Here is a 25,572-nt window from a genome sequence, read left to right as displayed (position 1 = left end):
GTACTGATGTTCCATTAGGTGATAGATCTACTCGGAAGTGTACTCACTATGGCAAAACTGGTCACACTATTGATTACTGTTGAGACAAGCATGGTAAACCAGATTGGGTCCCTCAATCGGCCAATCATACAATGATAGATGGGGGTAATGGTAGTGTTTCCCATAGTGATTCTACACCTGGTCCGATGACAGGTGGCAGCTCTACTACAACTTCTCACTGTGATGATCTCTCGTAGATATTACGGCATTTACATAATCTGGAGGCATCTAGTTACACATCCACCGGGCCTTCATCTTCCTCTGCCACTCTGGCTCATGCAAGCACTCCTGCTTTCTTTACTACTACTACTTCACCCTGGATTATTGACTCTGGGGCTTCTGCTCATATGACTAGTGAGTCTTCTTTGTTTTCTTCTTATTCACATAAAAATTCATCTTCACCTGTTATACTTGCAAATGGTTCATCTACCCCTATTTCTGAGCATGGTTAACTCCTAAATCTTCCCTTTGTCTTTCCTCTGTGTCGCATGTTCCTCAATTACCATTAAATCTTCTCTCTGTGAGCCAATCAACTAAAGCCTTATGTTGTTCTTTGACCTTCTTTCCTAATCATTGTGTTTTTCAAGATCTTCACACGAGGAAGACGATTGGTGGAGGGGGTGAAAAGGACGGTCTGTATTACCTCGACCGTGGTGTTGCTATCTCTTTTACTGTTGCTGCTTTTGGTGGTGGGGTCACTCCTCTCCAATGGCACTGTCAGTTAGGTCAATTAATATTAGTTAGGTTAAAACTTTATTTCCTTCTTTGAAGTCTATGTCTAGATTAGAGTGTGAAGCCTGTGAGTTGGGAAAACATCATCGTGCTTCCTTCCCCTCTCTCACTGTGGCTCGTAGTCCATCTTTATTTTCTTTGGTTCATTCAAATATTTGGGGACCTTGTCGTATTAGGAATAAGAGTGGTTTTATGTACTTTGTTACTTTGGGGACGACTATTCCCGTTTTACATGGTTATACCTATTGAAGGATCGTTCTGAGTTTCTCTCTGTATTCCAAAATTTTTATAATGAAATAAAAAATCAATTTGGCTTATCTATTAATATTTTCCGTTCTGATAATGCATTAGAATATGTTCAAAATGAGATTTCTGATTTTTGTGCTGCTTGTGGTATAATTCATCAAATTAGCTGTTCCTACACTCCCCAACAAAATGGAGTGGCGAAACGTAAGAATAGACATTTACTTGGGGTTGCACACACTATTATGTTCCATATGCATGTTGCTAAACAGTTTTGGTGTGAGGGGGTGCTAACTGCCTGTTACTTGATCAATCGCATGCCTTCCCCTGTTCTTTCAGAAAAATCTCCTTTTTCCGTTGTTTTTCTTGGTCATCCTACTTTTCGCTTACTTCCTCGTGTTTTTGGGTGTGTTTGTTTTGTCCAAAATCTACATGTCAGTTCAGATAAACTCTCACGTAGATCCACTAAATATACTCTCACGTAGATCCACTAAATATGTTTTTCTTGGTTATTCTTGTACCCAAAAAGGGTATAAGTGCTTTGACCCTGTTGCCCACCAGTATTTTGTGAGTGCTGATGTCACCTTTTTCGAGGGAAGGTTTTTTTTTATTTTTATCTCCCCCTGTTTCTGGGGATGAATGGCATGTTGCTACTCCTCCTCCTGTTCCTGTCTTGGTTCCCTTCTCTCCTCCACCAATACAGGTGTATCAGCGGCGGGACAGGTCTGTACCACAGGATGAGGTTTTACCGGCTCCAGCTGTTTCACCACTTCTACCAGCTCCTTCTTCAGGTGAAGCTCCGCTCTCTTCTTCCTCTGATGACTTACCAGTCGCTCTACGTAAAGGTACTTGTTCATGCAACAAGAAGTCCAATGTTATATATTCTATTGATAAATATGTATCCCTTTCTCACTTACCACTGTCTGTTCATAATTTTGCTTTGTCCTTGTTGAGATATGTAAACCCGACAAGGGTATTTTGGGTATTTTCTGTGTATTATTTCCTTTATTTCCCTGCCTAGCTACCATAGTCGGCTATGGAGGGTTATATTTGTAATTTTTCCATCTAATGAAATCTATAAGTAAAGGGGCTGAGTGTAGACACCCTCACTCAAGCCATTCTCACTTTCCTCTCTTCTCTAACATGGTATCAGAGCAGTTCTGATCCAAAGATCCTAAACCCACCTTCCTTCCTTTGTTTTTTCCTCTTTTCTTCAACCCACCTTCGATCTCTTCTCTCCTTTTTCCCTTGGTTCTTCCCCTTCACCTTAGGGCAGCACTAATGAGGTGATCTTACGATCTAGTTGCTGTCCTTAAACCTACCTCCTTTTCCATGATATAAATCCTTTCTCTATATCCGATAGATGCTGTTTCTCTCCTTGCGATTTTGCTGTTCTCCAAGCTTTCGAAGATTCAGCTCCTTCTAATATCTGAGTTGATCTTCCCTCTATTGGAGCTTCATCCGCAACCATCTCCAGCATCTATACATTCCTACCTACTTTCTTTGAAGAACCCTAACCCCAAATCGATTTTCTACATCAATTTTTACCCTAAAAAAAAAATTGCCTACATCGATTTCTGGGTTTAGAGTTGCTTGCAGCTGCTGTCTCTTTTCTGGGCTGTTTTCAATCTTCAAGAAGGCCACTCGACCTTGCTCTCAGCGCTAGGTTCTGAGTTGTTTTCATTGGCACCACCAGGATCCCTTTCCTATTTGGATTGATTTCAGCTTACATGAGTGCCCACCAAGTGTTTGCTGAATTGTCTCTTGTAGTTCTCCTTCTCCATTTGCTGTGAAACTTTGAGCACTTCTTCCCTCATAATTGAAGACTACTCGATCGAGTGTTTAAGCCTCTTTCATTGGAGATTTCTTGGAGATATTTGTGCTGCCTCTTGTTGGAGAGTTTCTTGAATCATCATGACAGGTTCAGACTCCTCTTCTGCTACTTCTGGGCTTGATGGACAGCCCTGGACAGACTTCCTTCCCCTTACAGCTCCTATCAAGCTCGATGGGACAAATTACCTCAAGTTGTCTCGGACTACTTGACCATTGCTGGTCGTGGCCTCACTGGCCATATCCTCTGCACTACCACTAAGCCGGCTGAAACTGGTTCTCCGCAAGAGAAGTGGATGTCACATGATGCTATGGTGTTGTCCTATTTGCTCAATTCTATGCAACCAAATCTGTCCGACAATTTTTTGCTTCTGGAGACAGGTCATTAGATCTGGAGCATAGTTGTCACGGCATCACGGCGATCCAAGTCGGTGGAGGTGTGTCTGATCGATATATCGACACGTTGCCCGCTATGGCGTTGCCGTGGCGATCATGTCGACCATGGCAGAATTGTAATTAAATCCAAAGTTGAATGGCAAACTAGTAGATAAATCAAGATTTATAAGAGCAATGACAGAATTGTAATTAATCTGAAGTTGTAACGGAGTGGCAGAACTGCAATTTCATGGAGTTAAAGAGAAAACTGAATGGACTAAACAGAATAGCAATAGAGAATATAGGGGGTTTAATTTAAATAATATAAGTTGTCCTTGCAATTTTAAAGACTTAATATGTCTTCTTCAACCTTGCAATTACACGATAGAAAGAAAAAACTCAGAAACCAAGGCTAAAATAGGAGATTTAGGGAAACAGGGAGTGGGTCTAAGGTTAGAGAAGAAACAAAAAATTAAAGAAGAAGAAATCGAAGAGGGAAAGAGAGACAGGACACCATGGCGTAGGTAGATATGCATATTTCTCCAGCGCTAGGACGCCATTGCGGCGCCATGGCGACGATATGGCGACGCCATGACAACTATGATCTGGAGTGCCGCCAAGGAGACTTATGGGCGTGTTGGGAATGCTACTCAGGTGTATGAGATTCGCAAGAAAGCCCATGACCTCACTCAGAAGGAGTTGTCTGTCTCTGCATACAATGCTGCCCTCAAAAGCTTGTGGCAACAAATGGATCACTTCTCCACCTATCAGCCCTCTACACCTGTTGATATCGCTGCCTATCGCAAACACATTGACAGTATCCGTGTTTTTCACTTCTTGGCGGGTCTGAATGTGGAGTATGACCCCATTTGGATGCAAGTGCTGAACCAGTCTCCCTTTGCTACACTTAAGCAGTCCTTTGCCATGGTTCATACTGAGGAGACTTATCGGGCTGCTGCGATGTTACATGCTCCTACTGTTGATAGGTCTGCCCTACAGACTATTTCCAGTTCTGCTCCTCTCACCATTATTGACAGTGGTAATATTGCCTCAAAAGACCTTATCAAGTGTGAACATTGTCATAAGCCCTATCATACTGAGGTTCAGTGTTGGAAGTTAAATGGGAAGCCTGCTGATTTTGAGGCAAAACAAGGCAAGGGGAAGCCCAAACCGAAGGCAAATCTGATTGAAGCTACTGCCCCTACTCCTACAGTCCCCTCCACTGACACTGGTTCCACTCCGGATGATCTACTAGCCCTTTGTTGCATGCTCCACTCATCTTCCGCTGCATCTTCTATGGCACCTGCACCTACTGCCCCTCCTGGTTCTTACTTTGTCTCAGGTATTCCGGTTAGTAGTCATTGTGCATCGGCGGTCTCCAGTCCTTGGATCATAGACTCCGGTGTCACTGACCACATGACTGGTTCCTCTCATGTCTTTCATCATTATTCTCCTTGTTTTGGAAAGGATGCTGTTCGAACAGCTAATGGTTCCCTTTCACCCATTCATGGAAAGGGATCCATTCACTGCTCTCCTACCCTTACACTAAATTCTGTTTTGTATGTTCCTTCATTTCCTACGAATCTTCTTTCCATTAGTAGTCTAACCAGAGATTTGAACTACAAAATAACTTTCTTTCCTTCTTATTGTGTCATACAGGATCTGGTGAAGGGGCACACGATTGGGGGTGGTAAGGTACATGGTGGTCTCTACATACTCGACACGGGTTAGACTTGTTCACCATTAGCTTCATCCTCAGCTCATTAGTTACATTCAGTCACCTCTCCAGATCTCCATCTATGGCATTGTAGGCTTGGTCACCCTCTACTTCAAACTTTTGCCTTTTTGTTTCCTCATCTTGTCAAGGATTGTAAACCGAATGAGTTATTATGTGAGGCCTGTGTTTTGGCCAAGCAGGCTCGTTCAACCTATTCTCCATTTGCTTTAGTTTATATTGATGTGTGGGGCCCTGCCCTTCGTGTCTCTATTTCTGGCCATCGTTGGTTTGTGTCTTTTATTAACTGCTTTACTCGGACAATCTGGGTTTACATGATGCAACATAAAAGTGAGGTCTTTCGCTGTTTTCAGCACTTTCATCGCATGATTCAGACCCAGTTTGGTGCCACATTAAAAGTTCTGAGGAGTGATAATGGTAGAGAATACATGGAGGGACAATTCCAAACGTATTTGGCTGAAAATGGAATCATTCATCAGACCAGTTGCGTTGACACTCCTGCCCAGAATGGCGTTGCTGAGAGAAAAAACAGACACTTCTTGAAGTAGCTCGGGCCATTATGTTTGCTTGTCTTGTTCCTCCCCAATATTGGAGCGATGCCATCCTCACCGCTGCCTACCTCATCAACAGAAGGCCTACTCGTATCCTTGATGGTCGTGCTCCTATTGACCTTCTCCAAGGTTCTTCCTCTTTTATGGTGCCTCCCATAATTTTTGGTTGTGTCTGTTATGCTCGCAACCACCATCCTCATGGCAAGCTGGATCCTAGGAGCATTCGGTGTATCTTTTTGGGTTACTCCGCCACCTAGAAAGGATACAAGTGTTATCACCCACCTACTTGGCGTACTTTTGTTACTATGGATGTAGTCTTCCATGAATCCCTGACATATTATTCTCAGCCACCTCTGCAGGGGGAGCCTTCCTCAGAGCTTCCACCTTCTGCTCCTATTCAGGGGGAGCGTAGACCTGTGAGTCAGAACCTTGTTGACAAGATCTTTACCCGGAAGCACAAAGAGCAAGTTGAGACCACCACTACCGTACCTCTTCTCCAATCGTCAGATCCTGGTCCAGATCCAGACTCTGCTTCATTACATGGTTAGGATCCTTCTCTTGATTTACCTATTGCTACCCGTAAAGGCATTAGGTCTTGCACCCAACATCTCATCTCCAACTTTGTTTCCTAAGATGCTTTGTCTCCTTCCTATCGTGCATTTGTGTCCTCTCTTTCCTTTGATTCTATTCCGTAGAAATGGTAGTAGACGATTGCAGATCCAAAGTGGAAAGCAGCTATGATGGAGGAGATGAGTGCATTATCCAAAAATGAGACTTGGGAGCTAGTGGTTCTTCCTCCAAGCAAGAAACCAGTTGGCTGTAAGTGGGTATTTGTTATTAAGCAGAAAGTGGATGGATCAGTAGACAGATACAAGGCCAGACTTGTAGCAAAGGGCTTTATCCAGACGTATGGGATTGACTATCAGGAGACATTTGCCCCAGTTGCAAAGTTCAACACTGTTCGGGTCCTATTGTCGTATGCCGTCAATCTAGGCTGGGAATTGCAACAATTGGATGTAAAAAATGCATTCCTTCATGGAAAACGGGAAGAGGAGGTATATATGGAGGTCCCTCCTAGTTTTTCTTGTGACAAGACTCATGGGAAGGTTTGTAGGCTGAACAAGGCATTATATGGGCAGAAGCAATCTCCTCAGGCTTGGTTTGGTAGGTTTCATAAGGCAATGATCTCTGTAGGATACAAACAGAGCAATGCTGATCACACCTTGTTCATCAAGCAAAATGGGGATAAGGTCACTCTTCTTATAGTCTCTGTTGATGACATAGTTGTGACTGGTAATGATGCAGATGAAGTCTCTTGCCTAAAGAAGTTCTTGGGACGAGAATTTGAGATAAAAGACCTAGGATAATTCAGGTACTTTCTTGGGATTGAAGTTGCCCATTTAGTTGCTAAGGGGTATACACAAACTTATGGTGTTGACTATTTTGAAACTTTCTCCCTGGTTGCTCGGTTGAATTCTGTTCGGTTACTTATTTCTATGGCAGTTAACTTTGATTGGCCGTTGTTTCAGCTTGACATTAAAAATGCTTTTTTGTATAGTGATCTTCAAAAGGAAGTTTATATGGAGCAACCTCCAAGGTATGTTGCTCAGGGGGAGAGCAGTACTCGGAAGGCAATCTATGGTCTCAAACAGTTACCCAGGGCATGGTTTGAGAAGTTCAGTGCTACAGTGGTGTCGTGTGGCTTTTCGCAGTGCTACTTTGACCACTATGTTTTTGTCTGTCGTCATGAAGACAATTTGGTGGTTTTAGTTGTGTATGTTGATATTATTGTCTCAGGTGATGATGTGGCTGGCATTGCCGAGGTCAAAACTTATTTACAGAAGCATTTTCAGACCAAGGATCTAGGTGACCTTCACTACTTTTTTGGCATTGAGGTTGTGCGAAGCAAGAAGGCATCAGCCTATCCCAGAGGAAGTATGTTTTAGATCTTCTGTTTGACATTGGTATGCTTGCATCAAAGCCAGTGGATATTCCTATGGATCCCCATCAGAAGTTTGGGGAAAATGGTGGTGATCCCCTCAAGGATGTGCACAAGTACAGAAGTCTGGTTGGTAAGCTGATCTATCTTACAGCTACCAGACCAGACATTTCCTTTGCTGTTGGTGTTCTGAGTCAGTTCATGCAGACTCCGCAGAAAGCTCATTGGGATGCTGCTGTCCGCATTCTTTGTTATTTGAAAGGTGCCCTTGGTAAAGGGTTAATTTATCGCCCTAATCGGCATATGAATTTGGTTGCTTATTCTGATGCTGATTGGGCTGGATTGGCAAGTGATCGTCGCTCCACTATGGGATATTGTACGTTTGTTGGTGGCAATTTTGTTTCGTGGCTTAGTAAGAAGCAAACTACTATTGCTCGATCAAGCACTTAGGCACAATACAGAGCTATGGCTCACACTACAGCTGAGTTGATGTGGCTCAAGTCTCTTCTTACTGAAATGTGTTTTCCGGTGCCTACATCGATGACGATGTATTGTGATGCTGTCCTCAATATATACATTGCTAGTAATCCTGTTTACCATGAGCGGACCAAGCACATTGAGGTGGACTGTCACTATGTTCGCGATGCTGTCCTCAAGAAGCAAGTTGTGACTCCGTTCGTTTCGTCTTCGGATCAACTAGCTGATGTTTTCACTAACTCCTTGTTTGCCCCCAGTTTTCGCACCTGTTGTAACAAGCTGAGCATGGGCGACCTATATGCTCCAGCTTGAGTGGGAGTGTTGAGAATTAGGGGTATTTGAGTCACATAACTTTGGGTTTTGGGTTTATTTGTTATTTTCTTATTTCCTGTCCTTAGTTGTTATTATTGTAGGTAGGGAGTTAGGGGTAATATCTAAAACCCCTAACCAACTAACCTAATTTAATTATAAATATATGAAGGCACCTGCGTTAGAGTAATTCAGTTTTCTCCTATCGCAGGCTGCTCTGTCTCTCTTGCGGCAAACCTTCTTCTCTTCTACTGATTAGTGAGTTTTGGTTTCTAACAAGGATAAACTTAATTAAATCTGATCTGTGAATCAGATCAGCAATTAACCTTGGTCGGAGGCCTTTCTTTTCTTGGGGAGATCTTGAATGCCCAAAATATGGTGGGAATCTGATGGACAGATCCTCCAATAAAACAAATATCGTTTTCAGCAAAAGAGGCTAAAAAACAGGTTATCTGCCAGGTCTATTTGAGAGGGTTCTTGCTGTTATTTAAACCACAGTATGAACAGCATGTAAACAGTATTCAAAGAGATGAAAATTCCTCACAATCTCAGGTTAAGTTGAATTCCAGCAAGCACACAAAGAACAGATGGTAACAATACTTACTTGAGAAGGGGAAAGCAGAGTAAGAGAAGAAAGAGAAGGATAACTATGTCTTTCCACCAACAAAGTTCAGAATCTCACTGCCCTCCAAGGATATATGATCATATATCACCCCCTACTGAATTGCACAACATTCCATTGAAGAAAACTTTCAAACTTTCATTCATCTAAGTCATCTATGAGCCTTGGCTCTTAGAAGCTATATAGAGAAAACGAAATCAGAATCTTAATCTGACTAGGAAAATCAAATCCTATTGCTAAATACAAACATGGTTGAAAAAGGAATCATAATACTAATAGGAAAACTTGAACAGCTAACTAACTAAGCCTAATCCCGTTTGCCTACCTTCTACCCATATTTTAGGCCCATTACAATGAAAACACATGAGATCAAAGGCCCAATGTATACATAACCCAACGCAAGGCTTATTTCCACTAAAATAAGCCCTCTAAGTGACTTATCTGCATCACCCCACCGTTTAGTCTCCTTTAGGGGTTTTCCATTTGGCTTCGGCCTCCTGTTGTTGCTGTTTACCTTGTTCTGTACTTCATCTTTTTTCTGCAATTAAATTCTTGTTGTCTAGAAAAACTAAAAAGAATGATGTAATAACAATATCACCTTCTTACCTCTAATGCCATTTTTTTGGGGGGAATTATAACATATTACCAAAGAAGGGAAGAATGGGCCCCAAAGGGGAAGAATATACAAGCAAAGGCATAAGCCAAAACAACGTCACACCCACATTAGAAAGAGTGGGGGAGGTTCCAAGAAGTTACAATATGTCTATTTCTAGGAGAATCCACACATCTAGTTGTGATTCGTGACCAGAGACAATTTGCTTATGATGTTAAAGGAGATGGAGTCCCAAATCTGCTGGAAAGATCTGGAGTCGCCGTCCATTTTCTGGGGTTACACTCCAGCTGAATATGATGAAAAACAGTGCCAAAAGCAAGTTTTCCTTCATGGTCACAGAGGTGCCTCCAAATGTCATGTCGACCCAAATCCACTGCGGATAGTCCTTCTGACAGGTCATCAATAAATAAGGAACCAAAACCAAATTCTTGAGGAGAAGGGGCAGCTGAAGATGGGATGATCTACATCCTCTATGGTATTTTAACATAGGATACAAGAAACAAGGTACTAAAACTCGGGTCTCGGTACCAACTCGGCTCTTGGAAAAACTGAGACGAGTCGAGATCTCGCCGATATCTCGCCAAGTTGGTGCATTTTTTTTTCCCAACTCGAAGCCTCAACTTTGGGTCAACCCGAGATCTGGACCCGAGAGCCGAGATCTTGCCGAGATTTGTCGAGTTAGGTGAGGTATTTAAGTGGTAGGTGGGTTAAAAAAATGGGTCGAAACCGAGATCCGAGATCTCGCTGAGATATTGCACTTTTGAGACTCGTAGGTAGTATCGTCTTGGCTTTTCCAAAAACTGAGAAACTTGGCAAGATCTCGAACTATGACAAGAAAAAGGGATAGCGATGTGCCTTTGGCTGAGGAAAGACTGCGTCAGTAGGCAATATCTAAGGGTCCTCCAAACTGTAAAGCTATGACTGGGAATATGAGATGAAAAACAGACCAAATTGTGCCAAGAAACAGTTGGCCCCCAAATTCTGATAAGATCCCAAGCAGACTTCAAATTGAACTGACCCGTAAGGAAGCAGATCAAGTAACCAAATCATCCTTGCCATTAGGTGTCCTAGGTATGCCCGGGAGGCATGGAAAAATTAGGTGCCTGAAGTAAAGGTAGCTGTAAGGAAGATGAAAACTAGGTAAGGCAACAAGTCCAGATGGGGTTCCGATAGAGGTGTGGAAGAGCTTAAGAATTTGTGGATTATCTTGGCTAACTAAGTTGTTTAATAAGATTATGAGCACATGAAAAATGCCAGATGAATGGAGAAGCATTGTGGCTCCGATTTATAAAAATAAGGTTGATATTCAAAGCTGTAATAACTATAGAGGCATAAAACTTATGAGTCATGCTATGAAATTATGGGAGAGAGTAATTGAATATTTTAGGTACTTGGGCTGTCTCACAAATAACCGAGGAGAAATAGAGGATGATGTTGCATAAAGAATTAAAATAGGATGGATTGAGTGGAGAGGTGCGTCAAGTGTTGTGTGATCGACGAATTTCTTTATAACTAAAAGTAAAATTTTGTAGGACAGCCATATGGCCATCAATGATTTATGGAGCTGAATGTTGGGCTGTAAAGAAACAACATATAGATAGAAGATTGTTATCGTCGCATCACAGAGATGGGAAACAGGAACTTGATGGGTGTCCTCTCCCCTCTCTCCGCAACCTTCATTCTCCGGTAACCTGATGTCCTAAAACCTGCCGGCAGAATGCCCTCTTCCTCTCCTCCCGCCTCTGCCCTTCCTTCTGATCATCCCAAATGGAGTTCCCTTTTCAATTCCCCCTACAGTTCTCCTCTCTCGTCTGAAGGATTCCCCTCCACTTCGTTGCTCCTTCGGTGGTTGGTTCTACCAAGGTAGCCTCGTGCTCCTTTGGTTCTCTCGACAACGAAGCTAAGATTTGGGAGTCTTGCTTAGTGGGTCATTTCCTCGGTTCAAGACCTTCTTTCCACATTGTCAAATCTTCTCTTTCCCGACAATGAAGAACTCTTGGCACTCTTGATACCTACCGCCTTGACAATGGATTTTTCATTTTCAAGTTCTCTGATGCCCCCTTAATAAGAATCGAGTGCTCGAAGGAGGCCCCTGGCAAGTCGGAAAGAAGCCCATCTTCCTCCGGCAGTGGCATCGACATTACTGGTGCGCCGATGGCCTTAGTGCAGTAGGATCAGTGCTGGGAAAGCCCCTGTTCTCGGATATGCGAACTATTCTGAAGCTTCGCCTTGCATATGCCCGTATTTGTGTGGAAGTTGTTGTTGATAAACCTCTGCCGTCCTTCATCATTGTGAATGAAGGGAATGAATACTCGTTCAAACAGGAAGTCAATTTTGACTAGAATACCCCCCAATGTTTGATTTGTAAGAAATTTGGACATGACTCAGCTCTCTGCTCTCCTCCCTCTGGCACCTCTCTCCCATCGGAGCTTGCCCCTGCGCCCAGAGCAGAACATCATCAGAACTCTGTAGCTCCCTCTGGGTTTTCTCCTAAAACTAGAGGCCGAACTCGCTCCAGAGTTCACCGCCGGCACCGCAATCGTGTTCCAGTGGTCCGAAAAGGCAGTATCCTGGGTTCCCCTCCTTTATCCATCGGACAAAACCGATTTGCAGCTTTAACGAAAGACAACCCTATGGAGTCTGGCCCTTGTCCCGAGAAGATGCTTGATTCTGCTGCCCCTCGCAGTCGATCCTACATGACATTGACGTTGGATGATGTTCGCCTTGCCATCTCTGATGATGGTTCTCTTCCTCGGGAACTGTTGGTGCCTTCGCAACCTCTGCAACATGGTATCCCTCTGGAAGACGCTCCTTTTCCTGCGAGAGCCCTCGTCACCTCTCCTGTTGGTGTCCTTGAGACTTCTCTTTCCCTGCCTCTCCCCGATACTTCCCTCTTTAACGATAACTCCTCTCTTTCTCTTTTGGTGGGACCTACATCCCCTTTGTCTCTTTCCCCTTCCCCAACTTTTGTGACCCAAATCCTTAAAAAACCTTCAACAAAAAAAGCAAAAAACCCAAAAGAAAAAAAAAAACCATTAAGTCTTCTACCACTGGGACCCCCTCTCCTATCTCGTCCATCTCTCCTCTTAACCCACCTGGGTCGGGTCTTCGGGTGTCAGACTCTTTGGTCGATAGTTTGGATCCTTTTTCCTCCCTACCCGAATCCCTTCCTCTAACCAGTAATCCCTGCAACTCCCCTGTTCTCTCGGCTCCTACTGGTTTGAACTCCCTTGCCTGCTTCGACAATCGGTGGCATCGTAGCTGCTCTGCGTCCCGATGTGTCATGTCCAGGCTTCAGGGGACTAAGGTGCAATCCCTCTCCCTGCTCAAATGAATCTCGGTCTTGTGTGGAACACTCGGGGCCTCAATTCCCTTGGTAAACATGCTGCTGTTAGATCCCATATCCGCCCTCCCCTTCTGCTGCTTGCTTGTATCTCATGTTAAAGAGCCAAATGCTGCCAGGATCTCAAACTCCATTGCCCCCGGTTGGTCTTTTTTATCCAATTATTCCCACCACCCTATGGCCGTATATGGGTGATGTGGGATCCCTCAAAAATCAAAATCTCCTTGGTTTCCTCTTCGGCCCAATTCATCCATTTAAGCTTCTCGGACTGTCTAAACCAATTCTCTTTCTTTTTCACTCTTGTCTATGCTTTCAATTGCCCTGTCCTGAGGCAGTCTCTTTGGTTTGATCTCCATATTATTGCTGGCCTTATAGGCCCTTTCCCTCTGGGCATTGGTGGAGATTTCAATGTGATCAGATTTGGGTAAAAACAGGGAGGTGACCATTTGGATCTTGACTCTATGGCTGCTTTTAATGACTGTATTGAAGACCTGAGTATGGATGATCTCCGCTGGACTGGCCCTTCTTTCTCCTGGAGCAATTAAAGGGCTGGTTCCTCCCATATTGATTGCAAGCTTGATCGTGTTATTGTGAATGAAATCTGGCTGGCTTCTTTTCCCTCTTCCTATGCCATTTTTGACACCCCTGGAATATCTGATGACAGTCCCATAGCTTTATCTATTCAACCTTACAATTCCTTCGGTCCCAAACCTTTTAAATACTTTGACATGCGGTCCTCTCATCCCTCTTTTCTCACCATTGTCAAGGATGCTTGGGACAAGCCTGTTCAAGCTTTCTAAACCCCCCTTCTTGCCTTGGCCAGGAAGCTTAGGAATGTGAAATCTGCCCTCAAAGTCTGGAATACCAATACCTTTGGTAATATATCCCAGAATGTTCAGGACTGCAAAGACAAACTTGCTACCATTTAGTTGCAAATCCAAGTGGATAATCGCAATAGTCAACTTGCTGCTGATGAAAAAGTTGCTGCCCTTGAGTTATCTTTGCTTCTCACTCAAGAGGAAAGTGTTTTAAGGCAAAAGTCCAGGATCAAGTGGCTGGATCTAGGGGACTCTAACTCAGCCTACTTCCACCGCTCTATGAAATCTAGATCCAATTTTAACTCCATTTTACAGCTGGATGCTCCTGATAGTTCTCCTGTTACTAATGTGAAAGATATCAAAGACATGGCTGTGAATTATTTTAAGGACCTTTTTTCTTGCCCTTTGGATGCTGCTGATCAGATTCCTGATAATTTGCTCAACAAGTTCATTCCTAATGAGCTCATTCAGCCCCTTAGTGCCATCCCTCTGGAGGAGGAAATTATTGCTGCTATCCACTCTATCAAGTTGAACCGGGCTCCTGGACCAGATGGTTTTAGTATGGGGTTCTTCTTAGCTGCTTGGGATATCATAAAAGATGATCTCATCAAAGCTATTAGAAGTTTTTTCTTCAACCCTAGTCAGATTTCAGGGGTGAGCCATACTTTTCTTTGCCTCATTCCAAAGAAGGAGGGAGCTTTTGTGATGTCGGATTTCAGGCCCATTGCCCTCTGCAACCTGATTTACAAGTTCATTGCAAAAATCCTTGCTTTCAGGCTCAAGATTGTTGTGGATCTTCTTGTCAGTGAAAACCAGTCCGCCTTCATCCCAGGTAGGTACATTTCAGATAATATCCTCCTGTACAATGAGATAGTCAGAGGTTTTGAGAGAAAGAACCATGCCCCAACTGCTCTTATGAAGATTGATATTCACAAAGCCTTTGATTCTTTGGGATAGGATTTCATTGCTAAAGTCATGGTCAAGATGGGGTTCCCTCCGGTCTTCATCCATTGGATTCATTGTTGCATTTCCTCCCCTAGGTTCTCTGTGCTTGTTAATGGAAGCTCGGCTGGCTATTTTACTTCTACTGTTGGTGTGCGCCAAGGCTGCCCTCTATCCCCTTATCTTTTCACTTTAGCTTTGGAAATCCTTTCTTGGGAAATCCAATTATGCATTGATCAGCAGCTCATCTCCCCCATCCCCATATGCAACAAGCTATCTCATTTGGCGTTCGCGGATGATCTCATGATCTTCTCTAAGGCTTACATTAGTTCCTTTAAGTCTATCATGAACTGTTTGCAGCATTTTCAAGCTTTATCGGGCTGCAGATCAATCCTTCCAAGTCCCTCCTATTCCTGGCTGGGGTTTCTGATGTGGACAAAGCTGCTTTGAAGGGAAAATGTGGTTTCTCTACTGGTCAGCTCCTAGTTAAATATTTGGGCCTTCCTTTGATCCCGGCCAGAATATTGGTTCATCACTGCACTCCAATGTTGGGTCTTATTAGGAAACGGCTTCAACTTTGGAAAGGCAAGCTTCTCTCTTATGCTGGTCGCTTGGTGCTCGTCAAGTCTGTGCTGCAAGCTTCCTACATCTACTGGTCTGGAATTTATGGGTTGCCTCAGTCCACTATCAAGTCTTTGGAATCCCTCATGTCTTCTTTCCTATGGAAAGGTACTGATGCCTCTAGGTTTCTTTGGCCTGCCAGTTGGGATTTAGTTTGTCTTCCTTTAGTGGAAGGAGGTTTGGGTATCAGAAGGATCAAGGATGTGAATTTGGCTGGCATCATCAAGTTGATTTGGAAGATTATGTCTAGGACAAAAAGTATCTAGGTGGATTGCATTTATTCTAGTCTCCTTCGTTCGGATTCTATTTGGACAATTCACATAACTTCCGATGCTTCTTGGATTTGGCGCAAAATTCTTGAATCTCGCTCCTTGGTTCTTGGATCTATCCAATCCCACATTGGTAATGGGAATTCCACCTCCTTGTGGTTAGATCATTGGCACCCTATGGGAATTCTCCTTCATCAAGTTAGTCCTAGAAGTCTAGAACTATCTATGGCTCTGGTGGCTGATATCTTAAATGCTAATGGATGGGGTCCCCCAGGCTCCTCAAACCTTGCGCTTACTTCTAATTGGAACTTATTGCCCTCTATTCCCAGAAGACCCCTCCTTAGGGATGACTGTGTCTCTTGGCTGCCATGTTCTTCAGGTATTTTCAGCTCCAAATCTGCTTGGGATCTTGTTAGGACTTGCCAACCTCTTGTTCCTTGGAGGAAACTTGTTTGGTTCAAACATCATATCCCCAGGCATTGCTTTACAGTCTGGAGAGTCTTCTCCAACTGCCTCCCAACGCAAGCTTTTCTTCGGTATCGTCAAATCTTTGTTTCCCCTAATTGTGGTCTTTGTTGGAATGGGATTGAGGATTCCAATCATCTCTTCTTTGAGTGCCCTTTCTCCTGCTCTATTTGGAAAGGCATCCTTGCTAAATGCTGGCCAAGAAATTGAAGGATCCTTCCTTTTGACAGAGAATGGCTTTGGGTTGATATGACTTTTGAAGGTTCTACTCTTTGTGATGTGGTTGGAAAGCTGGCTTTCTCTGTTGTCATCAATCATATTTGGATAGAGCGTAATCTTTGGAAATGGACCTCCAAATCTAGATCTATCAATAAGATTTGGAATTCCATCTCTTTTGAAATTAAAACCAAACTTAGTTCAGTTGCTCCCTCTTCTTGTATTGACACCCCAAGGAACAGGCTCATTGTTGTATCCTGGGGTCTTTCCTCTATCTCTCTTTTAGCTGTGGGCTCCCTTGTTTGAGCTTCCGCTGTTGGTTTTTGGCTTTTCTCCCTCCTATTTGAGGGCTGTTATTTCTCTTCCGCTTTAGTAATGAAATTTTTATTCACCCAAAAAAATACATATAGATAAACTTAGTGTAGCTGAGTTGAGGATGTTGAGATGGACGAGTGGTAAAACTTGAAAGGATATGATAAGGAATGAACAAATTAGTTCTAAATTAGGAGTAGCTCTGATTCATGATAAGCTGTGAGAAAGTCGTTTGAGGTGGCATGGACATGTGCAACGGAGGCCTTTAGATGCTCCAGTTTGAGGAGTGATTTGATTCAGATTGAAGGAGCTAAAGGTGCCAGGGGTTGACCTAAAATGACTCTTGGAGAAGTGGTTAGGAAAGGAATGGCTTAGGCCTTGTAACAAGTATGCCTTTGAATAGAGCTGGCAGGAGGGAAAGGATCGATTTAGCCGACCCCATTTAGTTGGGATAAAGCTGAGTTGAGTTGTGTTTTTCTATTGACCTAATTTTGTGCATCTTCTAGTGGTAAGAGTGTAAGTGTGTGTGAACATTTTGGCATCACTATCTCTAATATATGCTTTATGGTTTATTCTATAAGCTTCATTTGATAGTATTATGGTTTGCATTTGCAGGTGAAGAAGTCAACATTTTCAAATGCTTCACATGATAAGGTTTTATTCGAATGAATTCCTTGATTTGACCTTTCCTTTCCCCTCTTTTTTGAATTATTGCTTTTTAAAAGTTTTCCATTGCTTTTTGAGAATACATTTGTAGTTCATTATTTTGCAACTCTTTATTTTTTGTATAGGAAGGAAGATCAATGGACATCCTTCGTGATGTACTTGTTGCTAATGTTCCCGTAAGTCGTATGTTTAGTATATGTAAATTGAAGGCTCAGCCATTGGAAACTTTGACTCACAACTTAACATTTCTTTCTCAAAGGTTCGTCAGGGCAATTTTCGCCCAAAATGTATTTACATTGCTGTAATGATGAGACGCATGATGGATGCGATTTTAAACAAGGATGCAATGGATGATAAGGTAAGGAGCATGACACTAATTATGCAAAGATTTGTCTTTCTTGCTAGTTGCTTTCTAATTTTTTCATCTTAGTAAATTATTCACTTCAAATTTCAATATTTTCTTGTTGAAATTGAAGACCAGAAGCAAAATGACTAGGTCTGTTACATTTGGCCATATTATCTGTTACTACAGTTGCATTTTTTCTTGTCTATTTTTGGTGTCCTTGTTGTTATATTGATCCCCTTACAGATAAAGAGGAAAAGATTGAAGCAGATGTTACTCACAAAATTGGTGAATGGTGGATGAAGTGGAGTGAAGCCTTTGCCCTCTAGAGTGTCTTGTGATTGATACATTTTGGTAAAAAATTAGAGGGTAAATTTTATTATTGTCTATAAGGCTAGCAATGTGCATAGGGCTGAATGTTAAAAAATAAAGAAATAACTTAAACATATGACTGAAACGAAGCTGAGAATGTTGAGATGGATGAGTCGCAGGGTGGAAAGATAGAATTAGAGATGAATACATTCAACAGAACTTATGAATTCCACCAGTAGCTGACAAGATGAGAGAGAGAGCTTATCGTAATGGTTTTGCGGCTTTTGCCATGTGCTACAAATTGCAACAAATGCATCAGTAAGGAGTAGTATTCTGCAAATTAGAGGTATTACAAAGGAAAGAGAAGGGCAAAGAAGATAAAGGCTTGAACTTGACTACTGATGAATTAACAGTTGCTATGGCTTTAATTGGAGCTGAAAGCTAGAAAAATTCATTTGGCTGACCATAAGTCGTTGGGATAAGGCTTGGTTACTTGTTTTGACTTTTCTGGTGTCCTCAATCCTTCCATGGGTTGGTAATCTTCTTCCATCTCTTCTTGTCGTCTGTTAATTATTTCCTCCTAGAGTGGTTAAGCTGGATTTGATGAATGTTCTCTTGAAACTCTAGGGCTTCTAGGCTTCTTGGTCCCAAAAGGAAGAGACTATAATTGGCTTGGACTGCTGCCCCCTAGAATTTAGATTGGACTTGCGAAATGGCTATGATGTGTTTTGTAAGAAAAGACTGTGTCAGTGTGAGTGGTTGGTTGGTTCAGAAACATCGTTGCAGATTTCGTATTTCTGGTTAAATTTGGATCAAATTCTGGTACATTTTGGCTGCACAATTCGTTTGACCATTTCGGTGGTTAAAAGGCCATATTTTGCACCAAAACTTCGGGGAAACCCTAATTGAGCATCTTTAAACATATTGGAACCTTTAGATTGTAAAAAACACACACACATACCCAAAGTTGCATTTTAGTTTCAGACCCTACGTTGCTAGTGAACAATGTACCCTACTATACCCTGTTTACTTTCTCTAATATAACCTATTCTATAGATGTATTCTCAAATCGAGAGTATACTTTCTCTGAGAAAGAGATATGCCTTTAGCAGAGTAGGCAACCTCTATTCCCAAGAAGTACTGCAACCTACCCAGGTCCTTGACCTCAAACTCGGTACCCAAATAGGTCTTCAACCACTGAATTTCTTGTTTATCACTTTCGGTGATCACTATATCATCTACGTAGACAATCAAAATAGTGATATGCTGTCCCACCCTTTTAACAAATAGCGTGTGGTCAACATTGCTTTGCTGATAGCCATTAGCAACCATAGCCCTATAGAAACGACCGAACCAGGCCCAAGGAGACTGTTTTAAGCCATACAAGGCTTTCTTCAATTTGCACACCTTTTCCTGAGTGTTTGGTGAGGCAAAACCCAGAGGTATCTCCATGTAGACATCTTCTTCCAACTCTCCATATAAGAAGGCATTTTTCGCATCAAGTTGTTGAAGATCCCAACCTTGATTCATAGCACAGGAAATGATGACTCTCACTGTATTCTTCTTTGCCACAGGAGCAAAGGTTTCTTGATAGTCGATTCCTTGGGTTTGAGTGAACCCTTTGGCAACCAACCTTGCTTTATACCTTTCAACTGAACCATCAAATTTATGCTTCACAACAAATAGCCATTTATAGCCAACGGGTCTCTTTCCTGATGGAGGAATTACCAAATCCCAGGTCTGATTTTTCTCTAAGGCACGCATTTCTTCATGCATCGCATCCTTCCATTTTTGCTCTGCTATTGCTTCCTTCCAATTGTTAGGAATAATAACAGAGGATAATGAAGACACAAATGTATGGAAAGGAGTAAGGGAGTTGTAAGATACAAATTTAGAAATTGGATGTTGAGTACAACTCCGCTTTGGCTTCCGAACAGCAATAGGTAAATCCAGACTGGGATCGTAAGGAGGCTTACCAGGAGAATGAGTGGGAGAACTCGGAACAGGTGCTGATTGAGTAGGTAGTGTGGTAGTGGTCTCTTTGTACAATGGTCCATGAAGAGGAAAAAACATCCCCTGAGAATAATTCTTCAAATCTTTCTCCCCCTGAAGTGGTTGCTGCTCAATCTGTCCCATTTTTTGTTCTTGGCTTGTAATTCCATCCTCCAATTCCACAGAAGAATCCTCTATAACAGGTACATGAACATCCAGAGGAACAATCAGTGGGACCTCTGAATCTGTACTTATGATCTCCCCTTGCAGAGGTTCCGGTGATGAAAAGTAGGCTCAGATTCACGAAACACAACATCCATGGTAACAAATATTTTTCTGGTTGGAGGATGGTAGCATTTGTAGCCCTTCTGAGTAGCTGAGTAGCCAAGAAAAATGCACTGAAGTCCTTTTGGGTCGAACTTGCCATGAACATGGTGGTTTCGGGCAAACACCACACGACCAAAAATTTTTGGTGGTACAACAACAGTCAAGGAGCCCAATAAAACATCCAACGGGCAACGTCCTCCTAAGACTCTTGAGGGACGCCGATTAATAAGATAAGTGGCTGTGAGGACCGCATCACCCCAGAAACGAGGGGGAACAGCCATATCAAACATCAGAGATCGAGCCATCTCAAGTAAATGCCTGTTCTTTCGTTAAGCGACCCTATTCTGAGCAGGTGTATCCACACAAGAGGTTTGATGGATAATCCCATGAGTTTCCAAGTATGACCGAAAGGCACCATCCATGTATTCTTTGCTGTTGTCAGATTGAAGAATTCTTACCTTGGCATCGAACTGGGTCTGAACCATCTTATAAAATAGGGTAAAACAGCGGAAAACATCAGTCTTATTGTGCATAAAGTAGACCCAAGTGGTCCGACTACAATAATCAATAAAGGTAACAAACCACCGAAAGCCAGAAGTAGAAACACACCGGGCAGGGCCCCAAACGTCAGAATGAATCAAATTAAAGAGTGATAAACTTCTACTATCAGAAATAGGATAAACCGTTCGAGTTTGCTTGGCTAAAATGCAAGCATCACAAGAAAGATTAAATTTATTACATCGTTTAACCAAATTGGGAAAAAGATCAGATAAAACCCCTATAGGGGGATGGCCCAAATGTTTATGCTAATTATTCAACTCCAAGTTGCCGAATCAGATTCAGTAGAGGAAGACTGAGATGTCAAGGCTGCCGGCGTACCATCAAGTACATAAAGACCACCAACCACTTTACCACATGCAATCATACGATTCGTCTCCAAGTCTTGAAACAAGCAATGGTTGGGAAAAAAAGTCACTTTGCAATTTAAATCTCTGGTTATACTATTAATTGAAAGTAAATTAGTAGAGAATTTTGAAACATGCAAGACAGAGGAAAGGCAAAGAGAAGATGTGCACTGTACAGATCCCTTTCCCAAGATAGAAGAAAGAGATCCGTCAGCAACTTGGACTTTAGTATGACCAGATCAAGGAAAATACTTGAAAAAAGAGATGAAGAACTTTTCATATGGTCGGTTGCTCCAAAGTCAATCACCCAAGAATCGGGAATGACAGAGGAGCAGTTCCCACCAAATGAAATACCTGGAGAAGGAGTGGTAGGAGTAGTAGAAGGCACAGAAACATCAGAGGCAGCCAATGAAGAGGATGTAGATGCTGAAGAAGACGTGTCCAAACGAGTCACCATATCCTTGAGATGGTTGAGTTCAGCCATAACTCGAGAAAGAGACTGCTCAAGTTCTTCTTGCGTGGATGCCTGATCTGCACGTGTGCCAGTAGACTGATTGGAACTACCCCTGCCCTGCCCCCAAGTATCTGCAGGGCAACCATGTAGCTTCCAACAACGATCCTTTGTGTGCCACTCCTTTCCACAATGATCACATTTAATAGGAGGACGATCCCTAGATGGCCGATCACTAGGAACAGAACCGGAAGTATTGCCACGGCCAGAAGACTGTGAACCAGAAATAAGAGCCGATCGTTCTTGAGGGACAGGATTAACCATGGCTATACGTCGACTGTCCTCGGCAAAAAAAATTGCATATGCTTGCTCAAGAGTAGGTAGAGGATCACGATTCAGATGTTAGACTGGATCGGATCAAATTCAATATTGAGCTCGGCCAAAAAATCAAAAACACGAAGACTGTCTTCCCATTTTCTGTAAGCTGTTACATCAGCAACACTAGTTGCAGTAAATGTGCCCAAAAATCCAACTGTTGCCATAGAGTACACATGGTGTTATAATATTGTGAGAGGGACAACTCTAACTGCTTGGTGGAGTGAATCTTTTGACGAAGTTCATGGGACTGAGCGGCATTCCCAACTTGAGAATACGTGTCCTTGGCTGTTTTCCATATCTTGGCCGCCGAATCGAGAAGAAGATAACGTCCGGCAATCTCTTGCTCTATGGAATTCACCAAATAGGACATAACCAGAATATTAAAATTCTCCCACCGATCTTGGGCAGAACCAGTTTCAGCAGGCCTGACAGAGGTTCCAGTGATGTAGCCAGAGAGACCACGGGAACTGATTGCAAACAAGCATGAACGAGACCACATGAGGTAATTGGCCCCATTTAACTTTATAGGACTGGCTGGAAAAGGAACAAAGTCACGCTGCTATGTGCCGTCAGGGCTAGAGGAAGCAGACGTAACGTCAGAGTTGTCAGGCATGGTGATTGGTCAGAAAAAAATAATAATGGAAAAAAAAATCGCAGATTTGTTTACTGCATGGGGGAAAAAATTTTATGGGAAAAAGAGCCCTTGGTGGGAGACAACTCACCATCAGGGGAGGTTCTAAAAGGATCGCAAGGAGGTGGGAAGTCCTCTCACGAGAAAAAGAGAGAGAGAGAGAGAGAGAGAGAGAGCCGCGGGAGGCTGGCAGTGGTGTGAAAACAAGTGGGGAAAGGCTGCCGGAGGGCTGGCGGGAGGTTGGCGGTGGTGTGAGGGGCTGGTGGAAGGCTGGCGGTGGTGTGGAGTGCTGGTTGAAGACTGGCGGAGGTGCTGCTGGCGGTGCTGCTGCTGCTAGGGTGACTTCACGATGGAGAGGAGAGAAAAAAAACAAGAAAAGGAAAGAAATTTTTAGATCCCATATTCTCGGATTGGCTCTGATGCCATTTTGAAATCCTTGAATAATGGCTTATGAACAATGTGCCCATAGCCTCGTTATTTATAATCAAAGATCATTACAATAAAGGAAATAAAATCCTAGTCAAATCACATGTGCAACATGTGCATAATGAACCTGGACACTTTAATGTATCCGGGTCCGGGTCACGGATCAACAGGTATTGCGTGAACATTTAACAGTATGAAATAGTGCTTTTATATGTACTGTTTTGTAACATTTTGACTGTTGACTGAAACGATACCGAAACTTAGACTAGACCAAATTGTAGTTCAAATGCCATAATTTCGTTTGAAACATTGAATACCTAGTGAGTCGACATACGTTTTGTTTTGACTCTTGTTGAAAGCTGATATAAATCACTTTATTTTGGTTGGTTCGACTGAAATCTCGAACCATGTTCATAAGTGCTGAGGGAGACATATTTTTACCCTTTTCTCATTAAATCTCCAGTTATTCATCTGAAAGAAAGGGGATTCTGAAGAATAAGCATGTCATAAATTCATCCATGTACAAAAATGTCTCTTGTACTTGGTGAACCATACGGATCATCCAAACATCAAATTTAGTGGCCCAATTCAATTGTATGACCACCACAAGTTGGACTTTTCCCTTGTATTGTCAGCTCTCCAAGCTTCAATTTATTGACCTCCCAACCATTCTTATGTGTGCATGTGTGGCTGTATTTGTTTCACATTCACAATGACTACAAATAATCACAGCTCTAAGTAAAAAGGTATTTTTCCGAGAAACACTTTTATTTGTTTGTGCTGAACCCCTTCTAAAACCACTGTGAATTTGATATATACAAATTGCTGCCGTTAAATTCTATTTGGATCACTGGAAAAAAATGGATTGTCAGATGTGTAGGATTTCAAGAAGATACGAAAATGGATTCAGTGTGTCAGATTTAATGGACTTTGGGATAAATATCTTTCTTCCAATGAAACATCTTGGGAATGGATGAATTTTGCTATTTGTAGTTGTGATAATCTGTTTGTTGGTTAGTTACAAAATCCAACCTTCTGGAAATGCTTATGATTGCAAAGTTGGTATCCATAACACATGTTGATAAAGGAAAAAGAAACTCCAATCTGTGTCTTTTGTTTTGAACCTGCTTGTTGGAAATTCCTCTTAAACAAATGTATTTTTGGTTGAATAACCGCTTAAACAAATATTTCCTCTTTATAAAACAGGATTATGTGGGGAACAAGCGGTTGGAACTATCTGGCCAATTAATATCCTTGCTTTTTGAGGTAATGCGATACCATTTATTTTTGTTACTACTAATAATACTCTCCTTTCTAGTCACTTCTGTGTTCTCTCATTGTATTTTATTTTGTAGGATTTGTTCAAGACAATGAATAGTGAGATCATAAAGAATATAGATGCAATCCTAGGGAAGACCAGTCGGTCTAGTCAGTTTGATATTTCTAAGGTAATATGACGAGTCTACACTTTGAACTATTTTCTGTTAATACTTATCAATCAGTTTATTTTTCTGGCAGCAAGGGGACAATTCAGCAAGTCTTCATGGAAGCAATCTCATTTCCAAGAACAAAAGTTGGATTTTTGGTCTAAATGAAAATATTTATTTTAGATATCAAAACAAATGAATATTTTACTGCATTTTTGGTTTTTAACAATGTTTTACCATATTAAGATTTATGGAATTTTTAGATTTGAGGAAAATCACAACATTAGAAAGTTGAAAATTTCGCCTACCGCCGAAAATCCAGTTTTTGTTCTTGAACCAGGGGGGGGGTTGACTTTTATCCTTTTGGAATTTTATTTTTTCAACTATTTTTATTGGATTCAGATAGGGGAGTAAGGTTTGACTGGAACATAACTTCTTCAATATAAATCAGATTTAAGCAATCTTGGGTTTGTTGGAAAGCTGGTTTTGTGTTCTACCTAATACAAAAAGTTTCATGTAAAAATAAAATCATTTGATTTGTCAAACTTCTTAGAGTACAAGAACATTTCTCAAATCGAGAGCAGTTTAATTACTTATAGCTAAGATAATATTTTCTAAGAACAATATAAACCAAATGTATGTTTTCATTGTTTCAGACTTCCAATAGCTTGCTTCTTTAGTTTTGCTGTCTTCTAGTTCTATGTTGATTTCTGATGATTTGGTGTGACTTAATATTGATTTTTGATGACTTGATGTGACTTAATGTTGATTTTTGAAGACTTGATGTGGCTTAATGTTGATTTTTGATGACTTGATGTAGCTTAATGTTGAATTTTGATGATTTGATGTGGCTTAATATTGATTTGTAATGATATAAGATATATATTGTAGCACACTTAATAATGTTAGATAAGTGGAGAAATAAAAATAAGGCGCCTTGGTCGTCTAGGTAACTCCTAAGCCGGTGCCTTGTCAAATAAGCGCTTAGGATCCCCTCCACCGCCTTTGGTCGCCTTGACAACTATGGTTCTTCATTCCCAACTCAACTCAAGTCAACCGTATCCCAACTAAATGAGGTCGGCTAAATGGATATTTTTTTTGCCAAGCAGCTCTATCAAAGCCATACTTGTTACTAGTTTGAAGCTATGCATGTCTTTCCTCACCACTTCTCTTAGAGTCTTTTTATGGCTGCCGCTGGCTCTATTAGTTCCTTCAATCTAATTCAAATCACCCCGAGCATTCAAAGGACTCCAATGTGCATGC

General features: G+C 41.9%; 1 protein-coding gene across 2 annotated transcripts in view; it reads left to right on the top strand.

Moving 5' to 3' along the window:
• Positions 1-25,572, top strand: part of LOC122670716 (DNA-directed RNA polymerase III subunit 2) — a 148,500-nt gene that overhangs the window by 20,846 nt on the left and 102,082 nt on the right. For both annotated transcript variants that reach the window (XR_006334243.1, XM_043867679.1), the window contains exons 13-17: positions 17,067-17,105; positions 17,243-17,293; positions 17,377-17,475; positions 24,089-24,148; positions 24,238-24,330. Coding sequence is in view for 1 of the 2 variants with exons in the window: in XM_043867679.1 (XP_043723614.1) it covers positions 17,067-17,105; positions 17,243-17,293; positions 17,377-17,475; positions 24,089-24,148; positions 24,238-24,330 (342 nt within the window). In the remaining variant the exon portion in view is untranslated. The remainder of the gene's footprint in view (positions 1-17,066; positions 17,106-17,242; positions 17,294-17,376; positions 17,476-24,088; positions 24,149-24,237; positions 24,331-25,572) is intronic.

The sequence above is a fragment of the Telopea speciosissima genome, chromosome 8, assembly GCF_018873765.1.
Source record: "Telopea speciosissima isolate NSW1024214 ecotype Mountain lineage chromosome 8, Tspe_v1, whole genome shotgun sequence".
Taxonomy (NCBI): Eukaryota; Viridiplantae; Streptophyta; class Magnoliopsida; order Proteales; family Proteaceae; genus Telopea; species Telopea speciosissima.
This window is presented reverse-complemented; position numbering and strand designations above follow the sequence as displayed.